The sequence below is a fragment of the Neomonachus schauinslandi genome, chromosome 8, assembly GCF_002201575.2.
Source record: "Neomonachus schauinslandi chromosome 8, ASM220157v2, whole genome shotgun sequence".
NCBI lineage: Eukaryota > Metazoa > Chordata > Mammalia > Carnivora > Phocidae > Neomonachus > Neomonachus schauinslandi.
The window spans coordinates 121493643-121520783 of record NC_058410.1 but is presented as its reverse complement, the minus strand read 5'-3'; the positions used below and the strand labels follow the sequence as shown (position 1 = coordinate 121520783).

General features: G+C 40.0%; 1 protein-coding gene across 1 annotated transcript; it reads right to left on the bottom strand.

Annotated features, from left to right (window-relative positions):
- Positions 1–4958: 4958 nt before the first annotated feature.
- On the bottom strand, positions 4959–5695 carry LOC110586922 (proteasome subunit alpha type-6-like). The gene is given in 2 exon segments (XM_044917234.1): positions 4959–5176; positions 5179–5695. Coding segments are annotated over 2 exon segments (735 nt in total).
- Between the last annotated feature and the right edge of the window lie 21446 nt (positions 5696–27141).

The following is a 27141-nucleotide window of genomic DNA, read 5'->3' as shown; positions in this document are numbered from 1 at the left end:
ACTGCAATTCTCATTCCTTCCAGCTCCTCCAACTTTTCCCGTGTTCTTTCTAGAGCAGTACTGTGCAAGAGAAAGATATTGGAGTCATATAACTAACTTCAAATTTTCCAGTCTCCACATTAAAAAAGTAAAAAGAAACATGTAAAATTACTTTTAATATATTTTAATTTGAGGGGCACCTGGGTGGCTTAGTCATTATGTGTCCGCCTTTGGCTCAGGTTATGATCCCAGGGTCCTGGGATCGAGCTCCGCATCGGGCTCCCCTCTCTGCTCAGTGGGGAGCCTGCTTCTCCCTCTCTCGCTCCCCCTCCCTGTGTTCCCTCTCTCACTGTCTCTCTCTATCTCTGTCAAATAAATAAATTTAAAATATATATATTTTTTAATTTGATATATCCATAATTTCATCATTTTAGTATGTAATCAACATAGAAATTCTTGAGATGTTTTATATTCTTTTTTTAATACTAAGTCCTCAAAATTTTATGTTTATTTTACTCTTACAGCACATCTCAAGTGCTCAATAGCCATACATGGTTAGTGACTACCCTGTTGGACAGAACAGATTAGCCCCAGAACCTCTGTACTCAAAGTGTGGTCCACAGACCAGCAGTGGCAGTGTCACCTGAGACCTTGCTAGAAATAGAGAATCTCTGAGTCTGTTCAAGGCTTATTGAATTGAAAGCTGCATTTTAACAAGACCCCAGATGGTATAGTTGCACATGAAAGTTTGAGAAACTCTGGTTTGGAAGACACAGTAGTCCTCAGTAAAATCCCCCATACCTTCCATCTACCTGGCCTTCCTGAAAGTTAGCCTTGACCTGTGGGCACTGCTTCCCCTGTGGCTCTCACAGGTGGTGCCTGTTTTCTCTGCCACATCCTTGTACCATGGGCCTTTAGGTGGGATGGATGTCCTCTCTCTTCCTCTTTGCCCCTTGTGGCCATTCTTCTTCCCACCTCACTAAGCTCTCATAGCTTTGGATCTCATGTCAGCAGATTCTACCATACACTTGCTCTCATTGTTGCTGTCATTGACTAAACCCCCAGGTCACTCAGACTCATTCCTGTCTATCATTCCAACATGACTTGGTGATTTCAGAATCATCTCAAACCTCTACTAGGACTGAAGGATCCACTTCCAAGGCCACTCATGTAACTATTGACAGGTTACAGTTCCTTACAAGATGCTGGACTAAGGGTCTCAGCTCCCAATCATGCCATGTGGTTCTCTCCATAGGGATCACTCCCAGCATGGAAGTTGGTTTCCTAGAGTACAAATGATTCAAGATACACACACACACACACACACACACACAGAGAATGTACAAGATGGAAGCTACAGTCTCAGAAGTCACATCCCATCACTTGTACCATTTCCTATTTGGTAGAAGCAAGTTAGTAAGTGTAGCCACTCTCAAAGGGAGCAATCACACAAAAAAGGGAACCCCAGGAGTTGGGGATTTTTGAGGCCACCTTGGAGACTGCCCACCACAGTAATATTCATGCTCCCTTTCCCCTCACCAGCTCACAGTGCTCCAGTCTCTCTGGCTTCTTTTCTGTTCTCTAGGAATCCAAGCATGTGCTCAGCTCAGAGCTTTTGCTTTTGCTTTCCCTCTGCCTTGAGCACTTCCCCTCCAGATATTCTCATGACTTACTCCCTCACTTGCTAAAGATTTCTGTTGAAATGTCACCTTCACAATGAGATCTTCCTTAACCATACAATTTAGAATCACAGCCCTCGACCACTTTCTCTATTTTTCTGTTTTTCTTATTGTTATCTAACATGTTTTATTTATTTATTTATTTTGCTTGTTTTCTAACTCTTCTCACCACAGCAACATTTTCTTAACTGGCATTTTGGCTTTAATCATGAATTTCTTCTATAATCAAATGAGTATTCCAGTAAAAAGGCAAATCTGATAATTATTGCTTCATAGGCTAAAATTCTTCAGTGACACTTGATAGCCTGAGGCAGTTATCTTGTTGGGATAAGATTAAGCTAGGTTTGATACTGACCTCCAGAAAGACATTTAGAAATCAATGGGTTGTAGCAGATTATGTTGGTTCTCTGCCCATATATCCTTTGGGACTTAACACTTCAGTATGCCCCAGCCCTTCCAAGTCCATCTATTTTTGGATATTTTGAAGAAATATTCTACATACCCCAAACATAGCAGTAGATTTCAAACAAGACTGACAGAAGTTGGAGTATAATTACCTCTGCTCCCTTGCCTGAGGAGATACTACAAAGTGCATTCTATCCTACTTCCAAGTTATCTTACATGATGATGCTCAGTCATCCACAGCAGTAGCTAGTTTAATAACACACCCTTTCTGGTTGTCCTCCATTGTTTATATCATTTTCTCATTCCCCTACTAGTATTTCCTGCACCTCCCAAATAATACTTACATTCAAATCCTGTGTCAATATCTGCTTACAAAAGAATCCTAACCCAAACAGGGTATTGGTGTCACAGCAACCAGGGATCAGGAAGACAGGTATGCTTCATGTCTTACAATGCATGGACAGTACAACGCAATGATGAATTGTCCCTCCCAAAAATGTCAATAACACAGTCTGTTTCCTTATTATGGGAAATAAGACATATCGCTATCTATTTTCAAATTTTCTCTCCACTCTCATTCCCAACTTGCCTTGTTTGGTTTAATCCCTTGTTTTACTTTTGGATGTCATTTTTGTTTGTTTTTAGCTCTTAATTGTGCCATTCCAATTCAGAATGGCAGAAAGGATAAAGAATATTTATACCTACCTAGTATAATTCCTAAATCCATTCCTGAGAATGGTCCTTTATGTTCACTCTGGTGATCTACATGGGGTCTCTGAAAGAATCTAAACATCTAGAGATCCTTAAAGAAACCACTGGGTCTAGCAATGTCTCTCAATCAGACTGTCATAGTTGCTCTACAATGGATTGCACTTAACCTACATCACAGGTTTTTAAGTGGCAGAAAAGTTTCACCGTTAAGTTCATTATGATTGTGGAGTTACAGCTAATTGCTGATTCACTAAACCAAATTATGTTATTCTTCACTAAATGCTTGGTTTTATTTCACTTAATTACATTATTGGAAGGTTAGGTAACAGAATGGTGCCCATAGCTTTATTTGGCCCCATCAAATTTTATGATCTTTTAATAGCTTATAAATCAGAACTGGGGCGCCTGGGTAGCTCAGTCCATTAAGCATCCGAATCTTGATTTCGGCTCAGGTCATGATCTCAGGGTCGTGAGATCGAGCCCCAGGTGGGGATCTGCATTGGGCGTGGAGCCTCTTTTTTTTTTTTTTTTTTGAAGATTTTATTTATTTATTCATGAGAGACAGAGAGAGAGAGAGAGAGAAGCAGGCTCCCAAGGAGCAGGGAGCCCGATGTGGGACTCGATCCCAGGACCCTGGGATCATGACCTGAGCCGAAGGCAGACGCTTAACCATCTGAGCCACCCAGGTGCCCAGGCGTGGAGCCTCTTAAGATTCTCTCTCTCCCTCTCCGTCTGCCCTTCCCCTACCTCAAAAAAAAAAAAGAGAGAGAGAGACAGAGAGAGACAGAGAGAGATGGGGGCACCTTGAGTTTTACCTAGCTCCATTTCCTGTTTTCCTGTTAATCTTCTAGGATAGAGAGTGTATCATTTCTCATCAAAGATCTGCAATGATTCATATTATGTTTCTTCCTTTACTAGCTCACTCCAGCAGCTAAGCCAGCATTAACAACTAGTTATCACAGTGCCTGGTATGCTGCATGCACTTATAAATATTTTCTGAGTGAATATTGAATAAATAAGATGTTTAATCAAAGTTTAAATTTAGGTCTTGGACTTCAGCAAAAAGAAAACACCTCAACATTTTTCTCAAAGCCCTTTATTGGACTTGAAGGGAACACTAAAAAAGCCTTTCCTCTTGACAAAAGGAGTTTTTAAAACTTTTAATAAGAGCACTTGTTTTTGCTTTTAATTTTTTATGATAGTTCTGGTTGCTAGTCTCTGTATTTTGTGCAGAGTGGAATACTGAATACAGTAAGCTGAAAAGGCTTCCACAAATAGGGTGAGAAAGAAGGAAGGAGAACATTCTTGACCTGGAATGTCATAATCTAAATGGATTAAATTTTAAGCTATCCCCATAAAATAGAACTAATAGAAGAACAGCATTGTCTGTTTCTCATCAAGATTCAATTCAGTAAGCATTTATTGAATATCCGTTCAGCGTGTTTTGGGTGTGTTCAAAAAAGTAGAATGTGCAGTCCTGCTTTTGAAGAGCTGGTAACTTCAGAGGTGCTCTACTTTCTCAACAGTTTCTTAGTTCATTAAGAACTCTGTTTTGATTTAGTATAATCCAAGAAGGCTTTTGCAGGAAACACTAATTTCTAGTGTTTACATGCCTTAGAGCTTTGAATCAAGAGGCAGAAGAAGACAGGGAGGTGTGAAATTTTTTAACTGACCAAGAGTTTCCATTCACTTTGATTCTCTCCATTTCGCTATTTCGTGTTTTTTTCCCCTCTTTTTTTCTAAACACTATCAAAGGTTTATGTTGGATTCCAAAGTTCATATGAACTTTGCATACAAGGAATTCCCAACATAACAGAGTGGAATGTATGCTAGTGAGAGTAAATGTTTTATAACTTTTTCCTTTTACTTATTCTCATTGCCCTTTACACCCATGAATTAGCCCTTTATGTGAATTTTTTTTGCAGGGATTTTTAAAAAGACAGGCAGCAGCTTTTTACAAGTTGTAATAACCATTCTTAGATGATACTTTATTATTTATTTATTTATTTATTTATTTATTTCCAAAAGCACTGTTTTTATTTATACAGAGTCCTAACCACTTCGGTGACAGGGCAGGAGTGGGAAAGGTTCCTTTTTCAATCCAGGGGATTCCATAATGTTGGTCTGTTGCTACCAAACACACAGGCAAGTGGCATCATGGATTTGGTAAACTAACTACAATGTTTAGCCTCTCTCTTCTAGAGCAACAAGGTGAGCATCAATCTCTGCTTCTGAAAGAATCCTGAATTTAGGATTTTCAACTGTAACTACTCCAACTTCTATTTCTGAAGGTTTGAAATCAATTGATAGAACAGTAGATAGGCATGTAATTGCAGTTTCCACTGTTTGTTCAAATGTCCAATCAAATTTCTTCTTCACTTTTTTTTCAAGGAAGCTGGTTGAGTCCGTTTAACTCCTGCTGCAGTGGCTTTAAACCCACAGTAGTAACCTGCAGGATCACACTTGTACACCTGAGGGCCTTGTTCTTCATCTATACCAATTAAAATCATACAACAACCAAGAGGCCTCATTTCAGCATTCTGTGTGTAGACCTGAGAAATATCAGCAATTCTTTTGCACAGCATGCCCACAGGAATCTCATAGCCATACTTGTATTTCCAATTAGCTGCCTCATAGCATGCCCTCTGTACCTGGGATCTGCTGTCAGCTGTCATTCCTGTCATCACACAGCCAATTTTTTCAGTTATCTTGAATAAGTGAGTCACTGTGCTGGAATCCAATAATTTGTCAGGTACTTTCTTCTGTGTGACAATTACTACACAGTCTTCCCCTCTGACAGTTACTGATGTAAGGCCACCCTGGTTAATAGCCTTAAAAGCATATTCTACTTGGTAGAGCCGGCCCTCGGGTGAAAAAATGGTAATGTGGTGGTCAAAACCAGCGCTGGAACCACGGGACATGTTGGCACACCCACTATTTCAAGCACTGTCTCTCTTAGATGATACTTTAAAAGGTCTGGACCCAATTTCAGTGTGTGTGAGGTGGGCGTGGGGGTGTTGGGGGGTTTCCCACACCTTTATGGAGCAATTCTTTGACACCAACTGGTGGTCCTGCAATTCAACTCAATTCTGACACTAATAACCCAGAGATAGCATCAGATTCCACAGCCTAAGGGCTCAGTCCCACAAGACTGCCCTCCACTTCAGATGCCAGTGTAATCCTTGCTTCTGACTGACTGGCTACAGATTGGAGGTTACCATGATCCCTTCCTTGGGTTTGATTAATTTTCTAGGATGGCTCACAAAACTCAGGAAACCTGTTTACTCACTGGATTAGTAAGCAATAGCAGCAGTTTTTATACCATGGGTGTTCATACTATAGGGTGACCATCCAGGGATCAAAGGTTCCTCATCCCACCACATTTTATCTTTTCTCTCAACAAACCACATGTTTCTGTGAACCAGGGCTATTTTAGCAAATCCCATTTCTCCGACACCAACTAAAGGTTCTGGTCACCAGTTCCAAAGTGTGGACATAGAGGGTTTTTCCCACACCACCAAGCAACTTGGGCACACTCTCTAAGGACTTCAGATACCAGTCACTAGTCCAAGTTGTCACTTATGCTTTTGACCAACCTGCTTTAGATTGAAGGTTCCTGCGATCCCCACCTTGGGTTTGATCAATTTGCTAGAGCATCTCACAGAACTCAGGAAAACATTTTACTTATTAGATTACGGGTTTGTTATAAAAGGGTATACCTCAGGAACAGCCTGATGGAAGAGATGCATAGGGCAAGGTATGGGGACCTTCCATGCTCTCTTCAAGTGCATCACTCTTCGAATTTCCATGTATTCACTAACCTGGAAGGTCTCCAGATTTGTCCTTTTGGGTTTTTATGGAGGCTTCATTACATAGGCACAATTGATTCACCATTGGTGACTGATTTAGTCTCCAACCCTGCTCCTCTCCCTGGAAATCAAGGGGTGGGACTGAAAGTTCCAACTTCTATTCAGGTTGGTTCTGCTGGCCCAGCCTTCATCCATAGGCGATTTCCAAAGTCACCTCATTAATATAAGCCCTATTGTGGTTATGAATAACAAGGCACCCATTTCATTTTTATGGCTCTGAAGTGGATTTCAACAGGTACTCCCATTGCTCTTGTTGCTCAAACCATTCCAATGGTTTTGGGAGCTCTGTGCCAGGAAACCATGGAACCAAGACCAAATACATATGAGAAATATATTTTGGTCAATGACCAAATATGTATCTTTTATTAATCACAAAATTGACACATTTAACCAGAAACATAAAGACATTATTAAAGTATCCATTTTTCATATTTTAGATCAGATTTATTACTAGCTACTGTTATTCATTCAATAATATTGTTTATTTGAAATCCTGTTGTTTAAATACAGGATTGAGCACTGACTTGGAAGGTATATAATTATCAACAAATAGTAGTAATGTTTGGTCCAATTTATGCCTTGGTTGATTTAAATTCATGCTAATGTAGGGACCACTTTGACATAAAGATTATTTTGAATTAAAAAAACATCAAAACCCAGCAGATTCAGGAAAAGCTTTTTATGTCCTCCACAACTCCCTAAAAAGAATTTAGATAGAGGACCAGCTCCAGGAAGAGAGCTATCACCGGAGATAACTAGATTATACTATATACTACATATGGTAGACAGGGAGGAACCTAGCATGGCCTGTTTGAACCAAGTCTTCTATGCCCTATTGTTTCTGAGTGGCCCTGCAAACGTTTGTTTACCAAACATTTACTCTTTTACATTTTTCCTGTGACTTGTATTTCTTGCCTTGGAAGTCCCAGACCCCTACTCCCTTCTCCTTAATTCAGGATGATGGATATACCACATTTTGCCAGACTGTCTATGGAATTTCCAAGTGTGGATTCCCTCTATGTATGAAATTACATTTGATTTTCTCTGATTCACCTGTCTCATGTCAATTTGGTTCTTATTTAGACTAGAAGGACCTTGAAGGGGCCAGGAAATTCTTCCTCCCCAACACTAATTATAACCGAAAGGGAAAGCTGGCTTTATCAGGGGTAGATCATATTTTTTAATAATCACAGATTTCAGATTTTAGAACAGACCAAAAGCAGTGATTTTTCCCCAGCCCCCTAAGACTTTAGCTCCTTGAGGGAAAGGCCTGTGTCTTAGTCTCTATGTGCTTGCAAAATAAAGAGGAAGGAGTGGAAGGGGAAAGGAACTCTATTTAATTGTAAAACAATTGAGGGCCAGGAAATTTCCTCAGATTCTATAACCAGGCAGGGTTGCAATCTCAGATTTTCTGCATCCTCATAAAATACATTTTGCTCTGTTAAGCTGCTTGCTACTAGGACCATGCTTTTTTCTAATAGTATTTCTTCTTAGGCAAACTAATTGTCCCATGTTTCTGCCTCTGTCCAAGGGATGAACAGAGATTTAGCCCAAGCCTCTGTCTTCTTCCTTCTTCTTCCTTGGGGAAATATTTGAAGGAACCTTTTGACTTATACCTCTACCTTTTTCTTCAGTCCATGCTAAGGGAGGAAGTGTAAGTCTGATCGTGATTGGTGGTGGGTTGTTGGGTTATTGTGCCGAAAAGCAGGAACGAGGCTTCTTACTTCTTTCACTCCATGCTTGGGCTCTTCAGGGTCTTGCCTGTTTCCAGCTCCCATATGATGAGCTCACCTGGCAAAAAGGTGATAAACATAACTTCTGAGGGCAGCAGAGGGCTCCACCATCATTTCTTGGTTCCAGCTTTGCTGCCAATCCCTGGCTGCATAAGTCAGACAGGTCTCCATTTTAGGCCAGGTGTCTCCAAATAAGGAGGAAGGTAGTAGGAAACCACTAGGTTTCAGAACTGAGCCAAGTTCTCTCACAGTTACCTAAAAGGGGGTTGTGCTGTGCACCAATACAAATGTGATGCATGGCATTGGACTTTCAGTCAGTTGTTATCTTTGTTTGAGTGCTCTGTCAGTAGCAAAACCTGGAAGCTCGGAGGGCAGAGATGCGCCACTCCAACATAAAAGTTCTCACCATGTCAGAAGAGTTGTTTATTGTTGTTGTTGTTTTTAACTATGTAGTGTGGAGAATTTCACCATCTACAAAAGCAGACAGAATCGTTTTAATAAATTCCCATGTACTCATTCACCAACCCCAACAACTATGCACTCACGGTCAATAACTTCTACCTCTGTTAATCCATTGAAATCTTTTTCCTAAATGACAAGTGCTCCCTGCATGTAGCTTTTACTTTCTTAGTCCACACAGCCAGGGATGGATGGTAATTAAAACTTGGGGTTAACAATAACAAGACAATAATAACATCAGTGTGACTCTTGTTCCCCTTGGCTCCCATCCGACAGCAGCAAAGAGATCCCAAGCTTTCCTTGTCACTCTCCTTGCTCTGAGAGGGTTCTGGGTGATTCATGCATTGTTTTTGGCATTCTCTATATTTTTCTTACCATGGTCAGAGATGTTCTTCTGCCACTTAGAGACCTTAAGGGATAGTTGCCATCTCTGCTGCTATTTGTATCAGTATAGGCTTTTTGTTAAAGACAATTTTTTAGGTTCACAGCGAAATTGAGAGAAAGGTATAGATTTCCCATATACTTCCTGCCCTCACATGCATAGCTCACCACATTACTAATATCCCCCACCAGAGTGGTATAGTTGTTATAATCGATGAGAACCTACATTGACATATCATAATCACCCCAAGTCTGTAATTTACATTAGGGTTCACTCTTGGTGTTGTATATTCTATGGGGTTAGACAAATGTATAATGACATGTATCCACCATTACAGTATCATATAGAGTGGTTTCACTGCCCCCAAAATCTGTGTTCTGTCTATTCACCCTTTTCTTTACAACCCCTGGCAACCCTGATCTTTTTACTATCACCATAGTTTTGCTTTTCCCAGAATGTCATATGGTTGGAATCATATAAGATTATATTTTCTGTATATACCACAGTGTATTTACCCATTCACCTACCACAGGACATCTTGGTCGCTTCTAAGCTTTGGCAATTGTGAATAAAGTTGCTGTAAACATCCATGTGCAGTTTTTGTGTGGACATAAGTTTTCAACTCATTTGGGTAAACAGCAAGGAGTGTGAATTGTGGATTATACAGTAGGAGTACATATATTTTTGTAAGAAACTGCCAAACAGTCTTCCAAAGTGGTTGTACTTTTGCATTCCCATCAGCAATGAATGAGAGTTCCTGTTGCTCCACATCCTCATCAGCATTTGGTGTTGTCAGTGTTCTGAATTTGGGCTATTCTAACAGATGTGTAGTGGTACCTCACTGTTTTAATTTGCATTTCCCTAATGACCTATAATGTGGAACATATTTTCATATGTTTATTTGTGATTTGTATGTCCTTTTTGGTGACCTTTCTGTTAAGATCTTTGGCTTATTCTTTAAGTGGGTTGTTTGTTTACTTATTGCTGAAGTCTAAAGCATTCTTTGTATATTTTGGAAAACATTCCTCAATTAGATACGTCTTTTGTAAATATTTTCTACCAGTCTGTGTCTTGTCTTCTCATTCTCTTGGCATTATCTTTCACAGAGCAGAAGTATTTTTTAATATTAATGAAGTCCAGCTTATCAATTATTTCTTTCATGGATTGTGCCTTTAGTATTGTATGTAAAAAGTCATCACCATGCCCAGGGCTATCTAGGTTTTCTCTATCATCTAGGAGTTTTATAGTTTTGTATTTTAGATTTAGGGGTCTATGATCCATTTTGAGTTAATTTGGGGGAAGGGTATAAGGAATGTGTTTGGATTTAAACTGTTTTTTTTTTTTTGCATATGACTATTCCAGCACTATTTGTTGAAAAGGCAAATAGTCTTTGCTTCATTGAATTGTCTTGCCTTTGCTCCTTTGTGAAAGATGAGTTGACGCTATTAATGTCATTGATTTCTGGGCTTTCTATTCTGTTCCATTGATCTGTTTCTACCACACTGTCTTGATTACTGTAGCTTTATAGTATGTCTTGAAGTTAGGTAGTGTTAGTCTTCCAACTTTGTTTTTCTTTTTCAATATTTTGTGGGCAATTTGGGCTATTTTACCTCTCCCTATAAACTTTAGGATTGATTTGTCAATATCAACAATGTAACTTGCGGGGGGCCTGGGTGGCTCAGTTGGTTAAGCGACTGCCTTCGGCTCAGGTCATGATCCTGGAGTCCCGGGATCAAGTCCCACATCGGGCTCCCTGCTCGGCAAGGAGTCTGCTTCTCCCTCTGACCCTCCTCCTTCTCATGCTCTCTGTCTCTCATTCTCTCTCTCTCAAATAAATAAATAAAATCTTTAAAAAAAACCAAAAAACAAAAAACAATGTAACTTGCTGGGATTTTGACTGGGATTGCATTGAATCTATGGACCAAGTTAGGGAGAACAGACATCTTGGCAATATTGAGTCTTCCAATCCATGAATATGGGATATATCTCATTTATTTAGTTCTTCCTTGACTTCTTTCATCATAGTTATATAGTTTTCCTGTATAGTTCTTTTATACATTTGGATAGATTTGTACCTAAGTATTTTATTTTAGGGGGTGCTAATGTAAATGGTATCATGGTTTAACTTCAAATTCCACTCATTCATAGAGGTATATAGGAAAGATATTTCTATTTTCTACTATTTTGTGTATTAGTTTTGTGTTCTGTAATCTTGCTATAATTGCTTTTTTGTTTTTGCTTTTGTTTTTTTGCTTTTTTTTTTTTAAAGATTTTATTTATTTATTTTAGAGACAGAGCACAAGAGGGGGGAGCGGGAGAGGGAGAAGCAGACTCCCCGCTGAGCAGGGAGCCCGATGCAGGACTCGATCCAGGGACCCCAGGATCATGACCTGAGCCGAAGGCAGTCGCTTAACCAACTGAGCCACCCAGGCGCCCTGTTTTTTTGCTTTTTGTCTATTTTATTTTTTTTTTGGATTTTCTACATAGTCATGTCATCTATGAATGAGGATAGTTTTATGTCTTCTTTCTCAATCTGTATACATTTGTTTTTTTATTTTTTTATTCTTATGTTAATCCCCATACATTAAATCATTAGTTTTAGATGTAGTGTTCCATGATTCATTGTTTGTGCATAACACCCAGTTCTCCATGCAGAATGTGCCTTCCTCAATACCCATCACCAGGCTAACCCATCCTCCCAGCCCCCTCCCCTCTAGAACCCTCAGTTTGTTTTTCAGGGTCCATCGTCTCTCATGGTTCATCTACCCCTCCGATTTCCACCCTTCATTCTTCCCCTCCTGCTACCTTCTTCTTCTTCTTTTTTTATTTTCTTAACATATATTGCATTATTTGTTTCAGAGGTACAGATCTGAGATTCAACAGTCTTGCACAATTCACAGCGCTTACCAGAGCACATACCCTCCCCAGTGTCTATCATCCAGTCACCCCATTCCTCCCACCCCACCCCCCACTCCAGCAACCCTCAGTTTGTTTCCTGCGATTAAGAATTTTTCATATCAGTGAGGTCATATGATACATGTCTTTCTCTGTTTGACTTAATTCACTCAGCATAATACCCTCCAGTTTCATCCACGTCGTTGCAAATGGCAAGATCTCATTCCTTTTGATGGCTGCATAATATTCCATTGTATATACATACCACATCTTCTTTATCCATTCATCTGTCAATGGACATCTTGGCTCTTTCCACAGTTTGGCTATTGTGGACATTGCTGCTGTAAACATTGGGGTGCATGTACCCTTTCGGATCCCTACATTTGTATCTTTATGGTAAATACCCAGTAGTGCGATTGCTGGGTCGTATGGTAGCCTTATTTTCAACTTTTTGAGGAACCTCCATACTGTTTTCCAGAGTGGCTGCACCAGCTTGCATTCCCACCAACAGTGCAGGAGGATTCCCCTTTCTCCGCATCCCCGCCAACATCTGTCGTTTCCTGACTTGTGAATTTTAGCCATTCTGACTGGTGTGAGGTGGTATCTCATTGAGGTTTTGATTTGGATTTCCCTGATGCCGAGCGATGTTGAGCACTTTTTCATGTGTCTGTGGCCATTTGGATGTCTTCTTTGGGAAAATATCTGTTCATGTCTTCTGCCCATTTCTTGATTGGATTCTTTGTTCTTTGGGTGTTGAGTTTGATAAGTTCTTTATAGATTTTGGATACTAGCCCTTTATCTGATGTCATTTGCAAATATCTTCTCCCATTCTGTCGGTTGTCTTTTGGTTTTGTTGACTGTTTCCTTCGCTTTGCAAAAGCTTTTTATCTTGATGAAATCCCAATAGTTCATTTTTGCCCTTGCTTCCCTTGCCATTGGTGATGTTTCTAGGAAGAAGTTGCTGCAGCTGAGGTCGAAGAGGTTGCTGCCTGTGTTCTCCTTTAGGATTTTGATGGACTCCTGTCTCACATTGAGGTCTTTCAATCATTTGGAGTCTATTTTTGTGTGTGGTGTAAGGAAATGGTCCAGTTTCATTCTTCTGCATGTGGCTGTCCAATTTTCCCAACACCATTTGTTGAAGAGACTGTCTTTTTTCCATTGGACATTCTTTCCTGCTTTGTCAAAGATGAGTTGACCATAGAGTTGAGGGTCCATTTCTGGGCTATCTATTCTGTTCCATTGATCTCTGTGTCTGTTTTTGTGCCAGTACCATACTGTCTTGATGATGACAGCTTTGTAATAGAGCTGGAAGTCCGGAATTCTGATGCCACCAGCTTTCCTTTTCTTTTTCAACATTCCTCTGGCTATTTGGGATCTTTTCTGGTTCCATACAAATTTTAGGATTATTTGTTCCATTTCTTTGAAAAAAATGGATGGTATTTTGATGGGGATTGCTTTGAATGTGTAGATTGCTCTAGGTAGCATTGACATCTTCACAATATTTGTTCTTCCAATCCATGAGCATGGAACATTTTTCCATCTCTTTGTGTCTTCCTCAATTTCTTTCATGAGTATTTTATAGTTTTCTGAGTACAGATCCTTTGCCTCTTTGGTTAGATTTATTCCTAGGTATCTTATGGTTTTGGGTGCAATTGTAAATGGGATCGACTCCTTAATTTCTCTTTCTTCTGTCTTGTTGTTGGTGTATAGGAATGCCACTGACTTCTGTGCATGGATTTTATATCCTGCCACTTTACTGAATTCCTGTATGAGTTCTAGCAGTTTTGGGGTGGAGTCTTTGGGGTTTTCCACATAAAGTATCATATCATCTGCAAAGAGTGAGAGTTTGACTTCTTCTTTGCCGATTTGGATGCCTTTGATTTCTTTTTGTTGTCTGATTGCTGTGGCTAGGATTTCCAACACTGTGTTGAATAGCAGTGGTGATAGTGGACATCCCTGCCGCGTTCCTGACCATAGGGGGAAAGCTCTCAGTTTTTCCCCATTGAGAATGATATTTGCTGTAGGTTTTTCATAGATGGCTTTTGTGATATTGAGGTATGTACCCTCTATGCCTATATTCTGAAGAGTTTTGATCAAGAAAGGATACTGTACTTTGTCAAATGCTTTTTCTGCATCTATTGAGAGGATCATATGATTCTTGTTCTTTCTTTTGTTAATGTATTGTATCACATTGATTGATTTGCGGATGTTGAACCAACCTTGCAGCCCAGGGATAAATCCCACTTGATCGTGGTGAATAATCCCTTTAATATACTGTTGGATCCTACTGGCTAATATTTTGGTGAGAATTTTTGCATCCATGTTCATCAAGGATATTGGTCTGTAATTCTCCTCTTTGATGGGGTCTTTGTCTGGTTTTGGGATCAAGGTAATGCTGGCCTCATAAAATGAGTTTGGAAGTTTTCCTTCCATTTCTATTTTTTGGAACAGTTTCAGAAGAATAGGTATTAATTCTTCTTGAAATGTTTGGTAGAATTCCCCTGGGAAGCCATCTGGCCCTGGGCTTTTGTTTGTTGGGAGATTTTTGATGACTGCTTCAATTTCCTTAGTGGTTATAGGTCTGTTCAGGTTTTCTATTTCTTCCTGGTTCAGTTTTGGTAGTTGATACATCTCTAGGAATGCCTCCATTTCTTCCAGGTTATCTAATTTGCTGGCATAGAGTTGCTCATATGTTCTTATAATTGTTTGTATTTCTTTGGTGTTGGTTGTGATCTCTCCTCTTTCCTTCATGATTTTGTTGATTTGGGTCATTTCTCTTTTCTTTTTGATAAGTCTGGCCAGGGGTTTATCAATCTTGTTAATTCTTTCAAAGAACCAGCTCCTAGTTTCGTTGATCTGTTCTACTGTTCTTTTAGTTTCTATTTCATTGATTTCTGCTCTGATCTTTATTATTTCTCTTCTCCTGCTGGGTTTAGGCTTTATTTGCTGTTCTTTCTCCAGCTCCTTTAGGTGTAGGGTTAGGTTGTGTACTTGAGACCTTTCTTGTTTCTTGAGAAAGGCTTGTATTGCTACATACTTTCCTCTTAGGACCGCCTTTGCTGCATCCCAAAGATTTTGAACAGTTGTGTTTTCATTTTCATTGGTTTCCATGAATTTTTTTAATTCTTCTTTAATTTCCTGGTTGACCCATTCATTCTTCAGTAGGATGCTCTTTAGCCTCCATGTATTTGAGTTCTTTCCGACTTTCCTCTTGTGATTGAGTTCTAGTTTCAAAGCATTGTGGTCTGAAAATAGGCAGGGAATGATCCCAATCTTTTGGTACCGGTTGAGACCTGATTTATGACCTAGGATGTGATCTGTTCTGGAGAATGTTCCATGGGCACTAGAGAAGAATGTGTATTCCGTTGCTTTGGGATGGAATGTTCTGAATATGTCTGTGAAGTGCATTTGGTCCAGTGTGTCATTTAAAGTCTGTATTTCCTTGTTGATCTTTTGCTTAGACGATCTGTCCATTTCAGTGAGGGGGGTGTTAAAGTCCCCCACTATTATTGTATTGTTGTCGATGTGTTTCTTTGCTTTTGTTATTAATTGCCTTATATAATTGGCTGCTCCCATGTTAGAGGCATAGATATTTATAATTGTTAAATCTTCTTGTTGGATAGACCCTTTAAGTAGGATATAGTGTCCTTCCTCATCTCTTATTACAGTCTTTGGTTTAAAATCTAATTTGTCTGATATAAGGATTGCCACCCCAGCTTTCTTTTGGTGTCCATTAGCATGGTAAATGGTTTTCCACCCCCTCACTTTCAATCTGGGGGTATCTTTGGTTCTAAAATGAGTCTCTTGAAGACAGCATATCGATGGGTCTTGTTTTTTAATCCAATCTGATAGCCTGTGTCTTTTGATTGGGGCATTGAGCCCATTTACATTCAGGGTAACTATTGAAAGATAGGAATTTAGTGCCATTGTATTGCCTGTAAGGTGACTGTTACCGTATATTGTCTGTGTTCCTTTCTGGTCTATGTTGCTTTTGGGGTCTCTCTTTGCTTAGAGGACTCCTTTCAAGATTTCCTGTAGGGCTGGTTTTGTGTTTGCAAATTCCTTTAGTTTTTGTTTGTCCTGGAAGCTTTTTATCTCTCCTTCAATTTTCAATGACAGCCTAGCTGGATATAGTATTCTTGGCTGCATATTTTTCTCGTTTAGTGCTCTGAATATATCCTGCCAGTCCTTTCTGGCCTGCCAGGTCTCTGTGGATAGGTCTGTTGCCAATCTAATGTTTCTACCATTGTAGGTTACATATCTCTTCTCCCAAGCTGCTCTCAGGATTTTTTCTTTGTCTATGAGACTCGTAAGTTTTACTATTAGATGTCGGGGTGTTGACCTATTTTTATTGATTTTGAGGGGGGTTCTCTGTGCCTCCTGGATTTTGATGCCTGTTTCCTTCCCCAAATTAGGGAAGTTCTCTGCTATAATTTGCTCCATTATACCTTCTGCCCCTCTCTCTCTTTCTTCTTCTTCTGGGATCCCAATTATTCTAATGTTGTTTTTTCTTATGGTATCGCTTATCTCTCGAATTCTGCCCTCATGATCCAGTAGTTGTTTATCTCTCTTTTTCTCAGCTTCTTTATTTTCCATCATTTGGTCTTCTATATCACTGATTCTCTCTTCTGCCTCATTTATCCTAGCAGTTAGCGCCCCCATATTTGATTGCACCTCATTAATAGCCTTTTTGATTTCTACTTGGTTAGATTTTAGTTCTTTTACTTCTCCAGATAGGGTTTCTCTAATAACTTCCATGCTTTTCTCAAGCCCAGCTAGTATCTTTAAAGTGATGTTTCTGAACTCTAGATCTGACATCGTACTAATGTCCGTATTGAGTAGGTCCCTGGCAGTCGGTACTCCCTCTTGTTCTTTATGTTGAGGTGATTTTTTCTGTCTTGTCGTTTTGTCCAGAGGAGAATAGATGAATGAGAGAACAAAATGCTAACAGGGTAACAACGTCCCCAGAAAATATACTCTAAACAAATCAGAAAAGACCTGAAGCAGTGAGTAAAGAAAGGGAAACAGAGAAAAAAGAAAAAGAAAAAAAAAAGAAAAAGATAAAGATAAAAACAGACAAAAACAGAACAAAACAAAACAAAAAAAACAGAATGTGATCAAATATGATCAGGCTGGTATATAGATCAGTGCCACACACTAGATTTTGGGTGTATTTTGGTCTGTTAGAAGAACATGCCTCCCAAAATTTTAAAGAAAGAAAAACTTATATATGTACAAAAATATGGGTTGATATGATGAAGGGATGGAATATGATTTTAAAGATGGAAATTATACAAAATTTTATAAAAGGAATTGATAAGAAGTTGTTTGAAAAAAGAAAGAAGAGGATTAAAAAAAAAGAAAAAAAAAGGGAGAGGATGTGATCAGGCAGGGGAGTAGAAAAAAACCATATACTAGAGATTTAGGGTATATTTTGATCTGTTAGAAGAAACCATCTCAAAATTTTAAAGAGAGAACCACTTATATATATTATATGCCAAAAATACGGGTAACTACTATGAAGAGATAGAATATGACTCTAAAAATGAAAAATAAAAATTTTTTTTAAAAAAGGGGTTGATAAAATGTTGGTTGAGAAAGGGAAAAAGAAAAATTCAAAAAAAAAAAAAAGACAGTTAAAAAAAAATTAACTTTGAAAGACTAAAGAATCATGGTAAAAAAGCCATGAATTCTATGTGCAGTATTCCCCTAGCGCTGGAGTTCTGCCGTTCTCATTGATCGGTAAACTTGGTCTTAGCTGGCTGTTCTCGCTGATCTTCTGGGGAGGGGCCTGTTGCCGTGGTTTCCTAATGTCTTTGCCGGAGGCAGAATTGCCCCGCCCTTGCCTGGTCCGGGCTGAGTAATCTGCTCGGGTTGCTCTCCGGAGCTTTCCTTCCCTGCAGCTTTGGAGGCGGAGAGTGAAAATGGCGGCCTCCCAATCTCCGCCTCGGAGGAGCCGACAACTCAGGGCCCCGCTCCTCAGTGAGCCCCCAGAGAAAAGCCGTCAGTCACTCCCGTCTCCCCGGTCTCCGGCCACACTCCGTGCTCACCCGGCCTGTGACCGCGCGTTTCTATCTCTGACACCCGACCCCGGGTGGAGTCTCCAAACCCAGCAGATCCCTGCGGTGCACTCCCACACTGCTCCTCCCAGGGGAGGAAGGGGAGTCTCCCCGGATCTGCCGCTTGTTGGGTCCCTGCTCGAGGAGCAGTGTCCCGACTGTGCCCCAGAGAATGGTTTATGGCAACCCCGAGCTGAGAGCCCATTCCTCGGCTCCGTCTCTGCAGCCAGAATCTCCGCTCCGATACCTGGGAGCTCTGCCGCACTCAGGCTTCCCCGGTCTTTCTGTGACCCCGAGGGTCCTGAGACCACACTGTCCCACGAGGTTTCCATTCCCCGGTTAGCCACCGGAGTGACGTCCCTCAGTGGAGCCGACTTCTAAAAGTTCCGATTTTGTGCTCTGCGGCTCTATCACTTGCCAGAAGTGGCAGACGGAGGCCCCCTCCCCCGCCATCTATCCTCCCGAATATCGCCTCGGATTCACTTCTCCGCACGTCCTACCTTCTAGTAAGTGGTCGCTTTTCTGATGAGAGAGTTGTTGCTATTCTTTTCTTCGATCTCCTGTTGAGTTTGTAGGTGTTCAGAATGGTTTGATCCCTATCCAACTGAATTCCTGAGAAGAGACGAAATCCAGGTCTCCTACTCCTCCACCATCTTGCTCCGCCCCCCCTTTATTCATCTTTTTAAAGAACCAGCTTTTAGGGGCGCCTGGGTGGCTCAGATGGTTGAGTGTCTGCTTTCAGCTCAGGTCATGATCCCAGGGTCCTGGGATCGAGTCCCGCATCGGGCTCCCCGCTCTGTGGGGAGCCTGCTTCTCCCTCTCCCACTCCCTCTGCTTGTGTTCCCTCTTTCGCTGTGTCTCTCTCTGTCAAATAAATAAATAAAATCTTTAAAAAAAAAAAAAAGAACCAGCTTTTAGTTTCATTGATTTTCTCTATTGATTTCCTGTTTCAGTTTCATTCATTTCTTCTCTAATTGTTATTACTTTTTCTTCTGCTTATTTTGGATTTAATTTCTTATTCTTTTTCTAGTTTCCTAAGGAAGAAATTTAGATTTTTGATTTTTAGATCTCTTTCCTAATATATGCATTCAATGCTATACCTTTCCTTCTAAGCACTGCTTTTGCCTCGTTTTACAAATTTTGATAAGTTGTGCTTTCATTTTCATTTAGTTGAAAATATTTAAAAATTTCCTTTAAGATTTTGTCTGTGACTCACTTGTTATTCACTCTACATGTTTTGGGATTTTCCAGATATTTTTCTGCTATTGATTTCTTGTTTAATTCTTTTGTGGTCTGAGAGCCCGTATTGTATAATTTCTACTCTCTCACATTTGTTAAGGTGTATTTTATGACACATAATATAGTCTATATTGGTGAATGTTTCAAGTGAACTGGAAAAGAATGTGCATTCTGCTGTTGTTGAATAAAGTAGTCTATAGATGTCAATTATATCCAGTTAATTGATGGTGTTGGTGAGGTCAACTATGTCCTTACTGATTTTCTGCCTGCTGGATCTGTCATTTCTGATAGAGGTTACCAATAATGACTTTTTGTCATTATTGTTGCTGTAATTGATGTTGCTATTGCTAATCTCACTGTGGTCACTGCTGTTCTTGTGAATGCACTATTTTATCTTCAGTATGAGGTTCCTTTTTTAACCTGTTATTTTTATTTATTTATTATTATTTTTTAGATTTATGAGGTATCTTTTTTTTAAGATTTTATTTATTTGGCTCTCTGGGCCTTAGCGCCATCTTCTTGGAAACCTCTGTGCCATGCCAGTGCAGTGGAGGAAGATGCAAATGCACAGGCTGAAGCGTAAAAGAAGAAAGATGTGGCAGAGGTCCAAGTAAACAGATAGCTTGTGCACCCATGGAGCCACAGAGCAGAAATAAGGAAAGCCAGAGGCCAGGGATGCTGGTACCAATTGTTGGACTGCATGCCTACTTTCTAGAGCTTGATTCAATGGATCTAGAACATCCATTGCCATCTGATCACAGCATCCACCTTTGATAGACCCACTTTGTTCATACCAAAACAGTCCCTTTTGGTCCTTTGCCCTGGACCTGTGACTTTCAGGACTAATTCTGTTTTCATTTGTGGCTGAATGTAACATGTGTACAATAAATCATCTCTTCTGCTGCCTTAAAAAAAAAGATTTTATTTATTTATTTGAGAGAGAGAGCATGAGCAGGGGAGAGAGGCAGAGGAGAGGGAGAAGCAGACCCCCCCACTGAGCAGGGAGCCCCATGTGGGGCTCAATCCCAGGACCCTGAGATCCTGATCTGAGCTGAAGGCAGTTGCTTAACCAACTGAGCCACCCAGGCGCCCCTATGAGGTATTTTTGGGGGGGGGATCCCTTGGATTGGTATTGTCCTTTGAATTCTTACTGCCCCCTTTTTCTTTGAACTTGGGAGAGAACTGATGGGGAGGGTGGGTGAGGACGTATTTGAATAGCTTTACCAACTCTCACACTTAGAAGTGTTCCTCCTTGCCAATGATGAGCCAGTGCCAAGATGAGTAGTGGATATCTCTGCTTTTTCCCATATCACACCTCATTCACCCTACCACCTGAGGCACTTCCCTCAGAGGTAGGGGTAGTGACTGCCTTTGTGTCCCCTCTTATTTCAAGTATCTTACTTCTGATGTCCTAAATCAAACATGATCTACAATCCTAAAGCAAATCAATGTCTTATTCTTGGGGCAGACACAAGATCCTTCTGTATGTAGCCTTTGCTAAGTCAGCACCCTTATCCCAATTATGGCAACGTATTAAGTCTGCAAAAGAAGAACCCAGTATCTCCTAAGACTTGGAAGAAATAGGTCCAAAATTGTGACTGTATGTGTATCTTATATTTCCTCCAGAGAAAGATACAATATATTTCACTGAGTTATGAGATAGATTTCTTTTTTTTCCATTTTGGAGACATGATTTCTAGTACTACCTTCCTCCCACCTCCATCTTCCACCCACCTCAATCCACCTCCCACCTCTGTACTCTTCCCATGTCTGCCCGCTCCCTTCACCATCTTGAGATTCTTTTCCCTCTGGTTACTGAGCCTAGCTAAAGTTACCTCTAACAACATAGGGGGTATTAAAAAAGAGAAAGTACAGGACTTTTGTCATCCTCCTAAAGGCTCCACTCTTATACTGCCTTGGGGGAGAGAAGGTGGATTGAAGATTCATGAGCTAGATAAATGGTCCTACCTCCAGAGTCTTTACCATGCCTCCTCGGGTGTGGTTTTGTTCACCATTAGTTTGGCACACAGTGAGTAAGTGTTTGGCTCAGAAATATCTTGACTGACTGATAGTTTCCATCAATCCCAGTTTCAGTTCAGTGGGGACGGTTTTCTTCCTGGACCTTCTCAGGATGGTCTTATCCAAGCTCTAACCATGTTCAGACAGGTGTGAAGGGTAGGCCCTACTAGCAGATAAAGACTCTATACTTCAAATTCTCTTATGCATAGATCCCATGCATGAGTGGGGGCTCTAACCTTTTCATTTGGACTCCATTTATTTATTTATTTGTTTTTATTTTATTTTAAGATTTTATTTATTCATTTGAGAGAGAGGAGAGAGAAAGAGAGCAAGCACAAGCAGGGGTAGAGGCAGAGAGAGATGGAGAAATGGACTCCTTGCTGAGCTAAGTGTCTGATGCAGGGCTCAATCCCAGGACCTGGAGATCATGACCTGAGCCAAAGGCAGATGCTTAATCATCTGAGCCACCCAGGCGCCCTGGACTCCAATCATTTACATAAGGATTTCCAGAATCCCAAGATTCAAGCTCTTCCACCACCTTCATATCTCCCTAAAGCACACTGGTTCCTTAATCACTAGTGGGGAATCTGTCTCTTTGTTCTACCTACATATAGTCAGCTTCTTATAAGATTGAGAACATGGCAGATATATGTACCTTACAGGCTTCATTACATGGCTGGCATGCCCCCTTTACCAAAGCTCTTAATCATAAAACTGCTTTAATATGGTAGATGTTTGTCTACATTAGCATTCAAGGCCTAATGGGGCTATTAGAGCCCAGTCCAGATAATTTGGACTTCTTCCCTTTCATGATCCCTTGACATTTGCATTTGCTCTTCTTTTTTTTTTTTTTTAAAGATTTTATTTATTTATTTATTAGAGAGAGAGAAAGAAACAGCATGAGAGGGGAGAGGGTCAGAGGGAGAAAGAGGCTCCCCGCTGAGCCGGGACCCCGATGCGGGACTCGATCCCAGGACTCTGGGTTCATGACCTGAGCCGAAGGCAGTCGCTTAACCAACTGAGCCACCCAGGCACCCCGCATTTTCTCTTCTTATTTCATATAAACGTATGACTATGCAGATTATGGTGAAACCTTAAAGTACGAAGAGAAAAAATCAAGCTACAGAAATTGGTGTTGGTTTTCTATTTTCTAGCAGTATCCAATTAGGAAATATAGGGAAAAATAAACTCCCACTCCCAATATAAAGTATAAAATCTTGGTATAAATCTAACAAGAGAAGTACCTAAACTATGTGACAAAAACCATAAAACTTTAAAGTCCTAAATTAAAGGGTGGGAAAAATTTTTATAAAGATATAAATATTTTATATTAATCTATAAATTTAATGTTATTCCCCCCAGAAGTCTCAGTGGAAAGAATCTGACAAGATAATTCTGATATTTTTCAGGAAGAGAAAATATGTAGGAATAAGAAATAAATTTTGTAAATAAGGACTCATAAACAGAAAAATATTATGTCAAATATAAAGCTATTATATTAAAAGAGTTTGGCATTGACAAAGTAATTGATAATTAAATCAATGAAACAAATGAAATTCTAGTATAAGATTCATATATAAATTATAATTTAAGATATAATAAAGGAAAAACAGAATAATCAATAGATGGCTTTGAGATAGTTGGCTATTTGAGAAAAAATGTATTTTATTACATTTTACATAACAGTATAAACACAGAAAAAAATAGGGGAACAGTTCCATAATCTTACTGTGAAGAATACGTTTGTAAACAACTCACTGAAAACAAAGGGAAATGAAAAGCAATGTCATGAAAGTAATATATTTGTAACATGTAAAATAACAGAGTGTTAAAATCTATCATACATCAAAATCTTTCATAAATCTGTAAGAACATAAACCCAACAGAAAATGGATGGACAAGGGGCACCTGAGTGGCTTAGTCAGTTAAGCATCAGACTCTTGATTTCAGCTCAGGTCATGGTCTCAGGGTTGTGAGATTGACCTCCCGCATAGGGCTCCGTGAGCTAGGTGCGGAGCCTGCTTAAGATTCTCTCTCTCCCTCTCCCTCTGCCCTTCCTCACCCCTTACATGCTTTCTCTCTCTCCCTCTTTCTTAAAAAAAAGGGGGGGGGGGAAGAAAAACAAAGAAAAAATTTTAAAAAGAAAATGGATAGGCAAATACAAAATGTGTGACAAGACAATTTAGAGAAAAATGAATAAAAATGGTAAAACAATCATTTGAAGAGATGTTCAACTTCACTAATACTCAATAACATGCCAATTAGAATAAGGTACCACTTATACTATCAAATTTTGAAGAACTCCAGATTGAATATTCCATTTGGGGAATGAACTGGAGAATCAGGTACTGTATGCACTGTGAGTGGAAATGTAAACTATGATTACTTTCATTGAAGGCAGTTTGGCAGCATTTGTTGACACGTACTCTCTGGTCCAGTATGTGGCATATGGTAGGCATGCAATAAGTATTTGTTGACTTAATGCAGGATGACTTTCGCGAATGGAAAGAGCATGGACTTGGCTGTCAAACAAAATTGAATGTTATTACTGGCCCTGCCACTTATTTACTAAGTAAACTTTAAGCAATTTATTTAACTTCCTTATGTTCCAACTTCCTTTTCTAGAAAATGGAGATACTTCTTACTCTTTAGAGTTGTGAGAAATAATGAAACAATACATGCAGTGTTTCAGCCATGGCTTCCAAGTTGTAAGTGCTAGATAAATGAAAGACTTTATTCTCTCCCACATAATTTTTCTGGCTACCCAAGAGAATTCTATTTCTAGAGATAACTTTATCCAGGCTCTTCTACATTCTCCTTCCTTACCATCCAATCACCTCTCTATTTAAATTCAGCCTGTCTAAATCTGCTCTTATGCTCTTATCTTTTTTGCTGCCAAGAGTTCATTAGAATCTTCCAAGTAAGGATGATATTCAGTATCACATGAGTCCTTTAATACACTCATCACCAGTGCCTTTTGTGGATTGAATTGTACCCCCCCCAAAAAGACATATTCAAGGGGTCCTGTGAATGTGACCTTATTTGGAATAGGGTCTTTGCAGATATAATTGAGTTAAGAGGAGGTCGAACTGGAATAGAATGGGCCTTAAATCTGATATAACTGGTGTCCTTATAAAAAGAAGGAAATTTGGACCCAGACACACATGGGAAGAACATCATGTGATCATGGAGGCGGATACTGGGGTAATGCATCTTCAAGCCAAGGACCCCCAAGGACTGCTGGTGACTACCAGAAGCTAGGGAGAAGCAAGGAAATATCCTCTTCTAGAGCTTTCAGAGTGAGCGTGGCCCTGATGACATCTTAGCTTCAGACTTCTAGCCTCTAGAACTGTGAGAAAATAAATTTGTATTAAGTCACTAAGTTTGTGGTACTTGGTTAAGGCACTAGGAGACTGATATACTGCCCCACAAAAGGTCATTTGACTTTAATTCTGGGTTTAGTAATAATCTGTGGGACAGATGGAGGCAACACCAGGTTTTTTTATAATTATGGATAAATTCCATAAAATATAATCTTGGTTTTCCAACATGAAACCAGCCTTAGAAAAGGGGGAGAATATTTAAGGATTAGAAAGGGTTTTAAACAATCTCTAAGGAAACAAAACAACAAACTTGTTCTCTCAAGACACCTGGCCTCAGAAAGAATAGTTAAGGGGGCAATTCCCAGCCAGTAAGTACCAAAGACCTCAACTTTCCTTGGCAGTATGCCAAATGATTATATGTTCCTAGTGGCCATTAAAGTCCCTCTGTGCCACGTTCCTTTTCTTTCCACAGCTTGGTGGTCTGGAGATATGTATCAATGAGAATACATTAAGTTGTAAGTAACAGAACACTCAGTTAAAGCAGTTTACAAAATAAGGAACTTACTATCTCACATAATAAATTTGGAGGTAAGAAGTTTCAGGATTGGTTACTATAGCTGCTCAGCAGTTTTCAGTTGCTTCTCTACAATTTTTAAAAATATTTTATTTATTTATTTATTTATTCATTTATTCATTTATTTGAGAGAAAGAGAGAACAGAGGGAGAGGGACAAGCAGACTCCACGCTGAACTTGGAGCCTGACACAGGGCTCAGTCTTACAACCCTGAGATCATGACTTGAGCTGAAATCAAGAGTTGGATGCTTAACTGGCTGAGCCACCCAGGCACCCCCTTCTCTACAATTTTTACATCCCCTCATCGTCACAAGATGGTTACTGCAACTCCAGGCATCATACTTTCACATAACAACACCAAGCAATAGAAAGATGAGTTTTTCCTTGCCTATTTGTTTCAGGGAGGAAAACACTTTCCAGAAGTTCTCAGCAGACCTTCCTGACTTCATAGTCTTGTGTAAGGCCCTGTCAAGCTATCCGAGATAGTGGATGATGCATGTGCATGGCTTGCCATAGTTATACAGTTTCAGGGTGACTAAGTGTGTTTGATGCCTGGTTATTAAATAACTGGTGGATAATGCACCAACATAGCATTATTTGCTTAGTCAAAATTACATCTGGAATCTGGATATGGATCTAGGTGATATGACTGTGAAATAAAGTTTTTGAAACACTATAACGTAATTATGCTGTTTTTCTGGGTTGCCATATTTTAGGTTTTAATAGTTAGTCTCCACAAATGGCTCCCCCACCGAGCCATGATTCTGAGTATTCATGCTCTGGTGTAATCCCTATGCCTTGAATCTGGACTGGCCTTATAACTCTTATAACTTGCTTTTCATCAATAAAATGTGACGAAAGTCACACTGCATGACTCCTGCATGAGCCTAGGTCATACAAAACCTTGAAGCTTCTAACTGGGACTTTTGAAATGTTGATTTTTGTGAAGCCAACTACCATGCAATAAGTCTGACTATTCTGAGACTCCCACACTCAGAGGAAGCTCAAGCTAGCCACATAGAGAGGCTGCATGGAGAGACAGAAATGCCCAGCCAGGCTCTAGCATGCTAGTTACCCCAATGCAGGCATGAAACATGATCGAAGAAGCATCTTGGACTTCTAGACCAGTTAGGCCTTCAGATGATTCCAGCCCCAGGTCCCATTTGACTACAACCAGAAAAGTGATCTTAAGTAAAAACTTTCCATCTGATCCCAGTCAATACACAAAAATATAAGCAATATAATAACTTTTTTTTTGTTTAAGCCACCAAATTTGGAGACCTCCAAAGAAGAAACCCTTTCTAATCCCAAGAAGAAGGGTTGTGGACAGCCCCTAGGGTCAATAATTTCTATCCCCTGATATTTATGCCTTCATGGGATTTCCTCCCCTTGAGTGAGGATGGGATCTGTGACTTGCTTCTTTTTTTTTTTTTTTAAACATTTTATTTATTTATTTATTTGACACAGAGAGAGAGACAGCGAGAGAGGGAACACAAGCAGGGGGAGTGGGAGAGGGAGAAGCAGGCTCCCTGCTGAGCAGAGAGCCCGAGGTGGGGCTCGATCCCAGGACCCTGGGATTGTGACCTGAGCCGAAGGCAGAAGCTTAACGACTGAGCCACCCAGGTGCCCCTGTGACTTGCTTCTAATCAACAGAATATGGCAAAGGTGATGAGATGTCACTACCTTGTTTAGATTATATTTAAATAAGACTCCATCTTGGCATATTGGAGTGAGAGATTTCTTCTTGCTGGCTTAATGAAGTAAGCAGTCCACACTGAGGAAGCCCACAAAGCAAGGAACTGCAGCACATCTCTA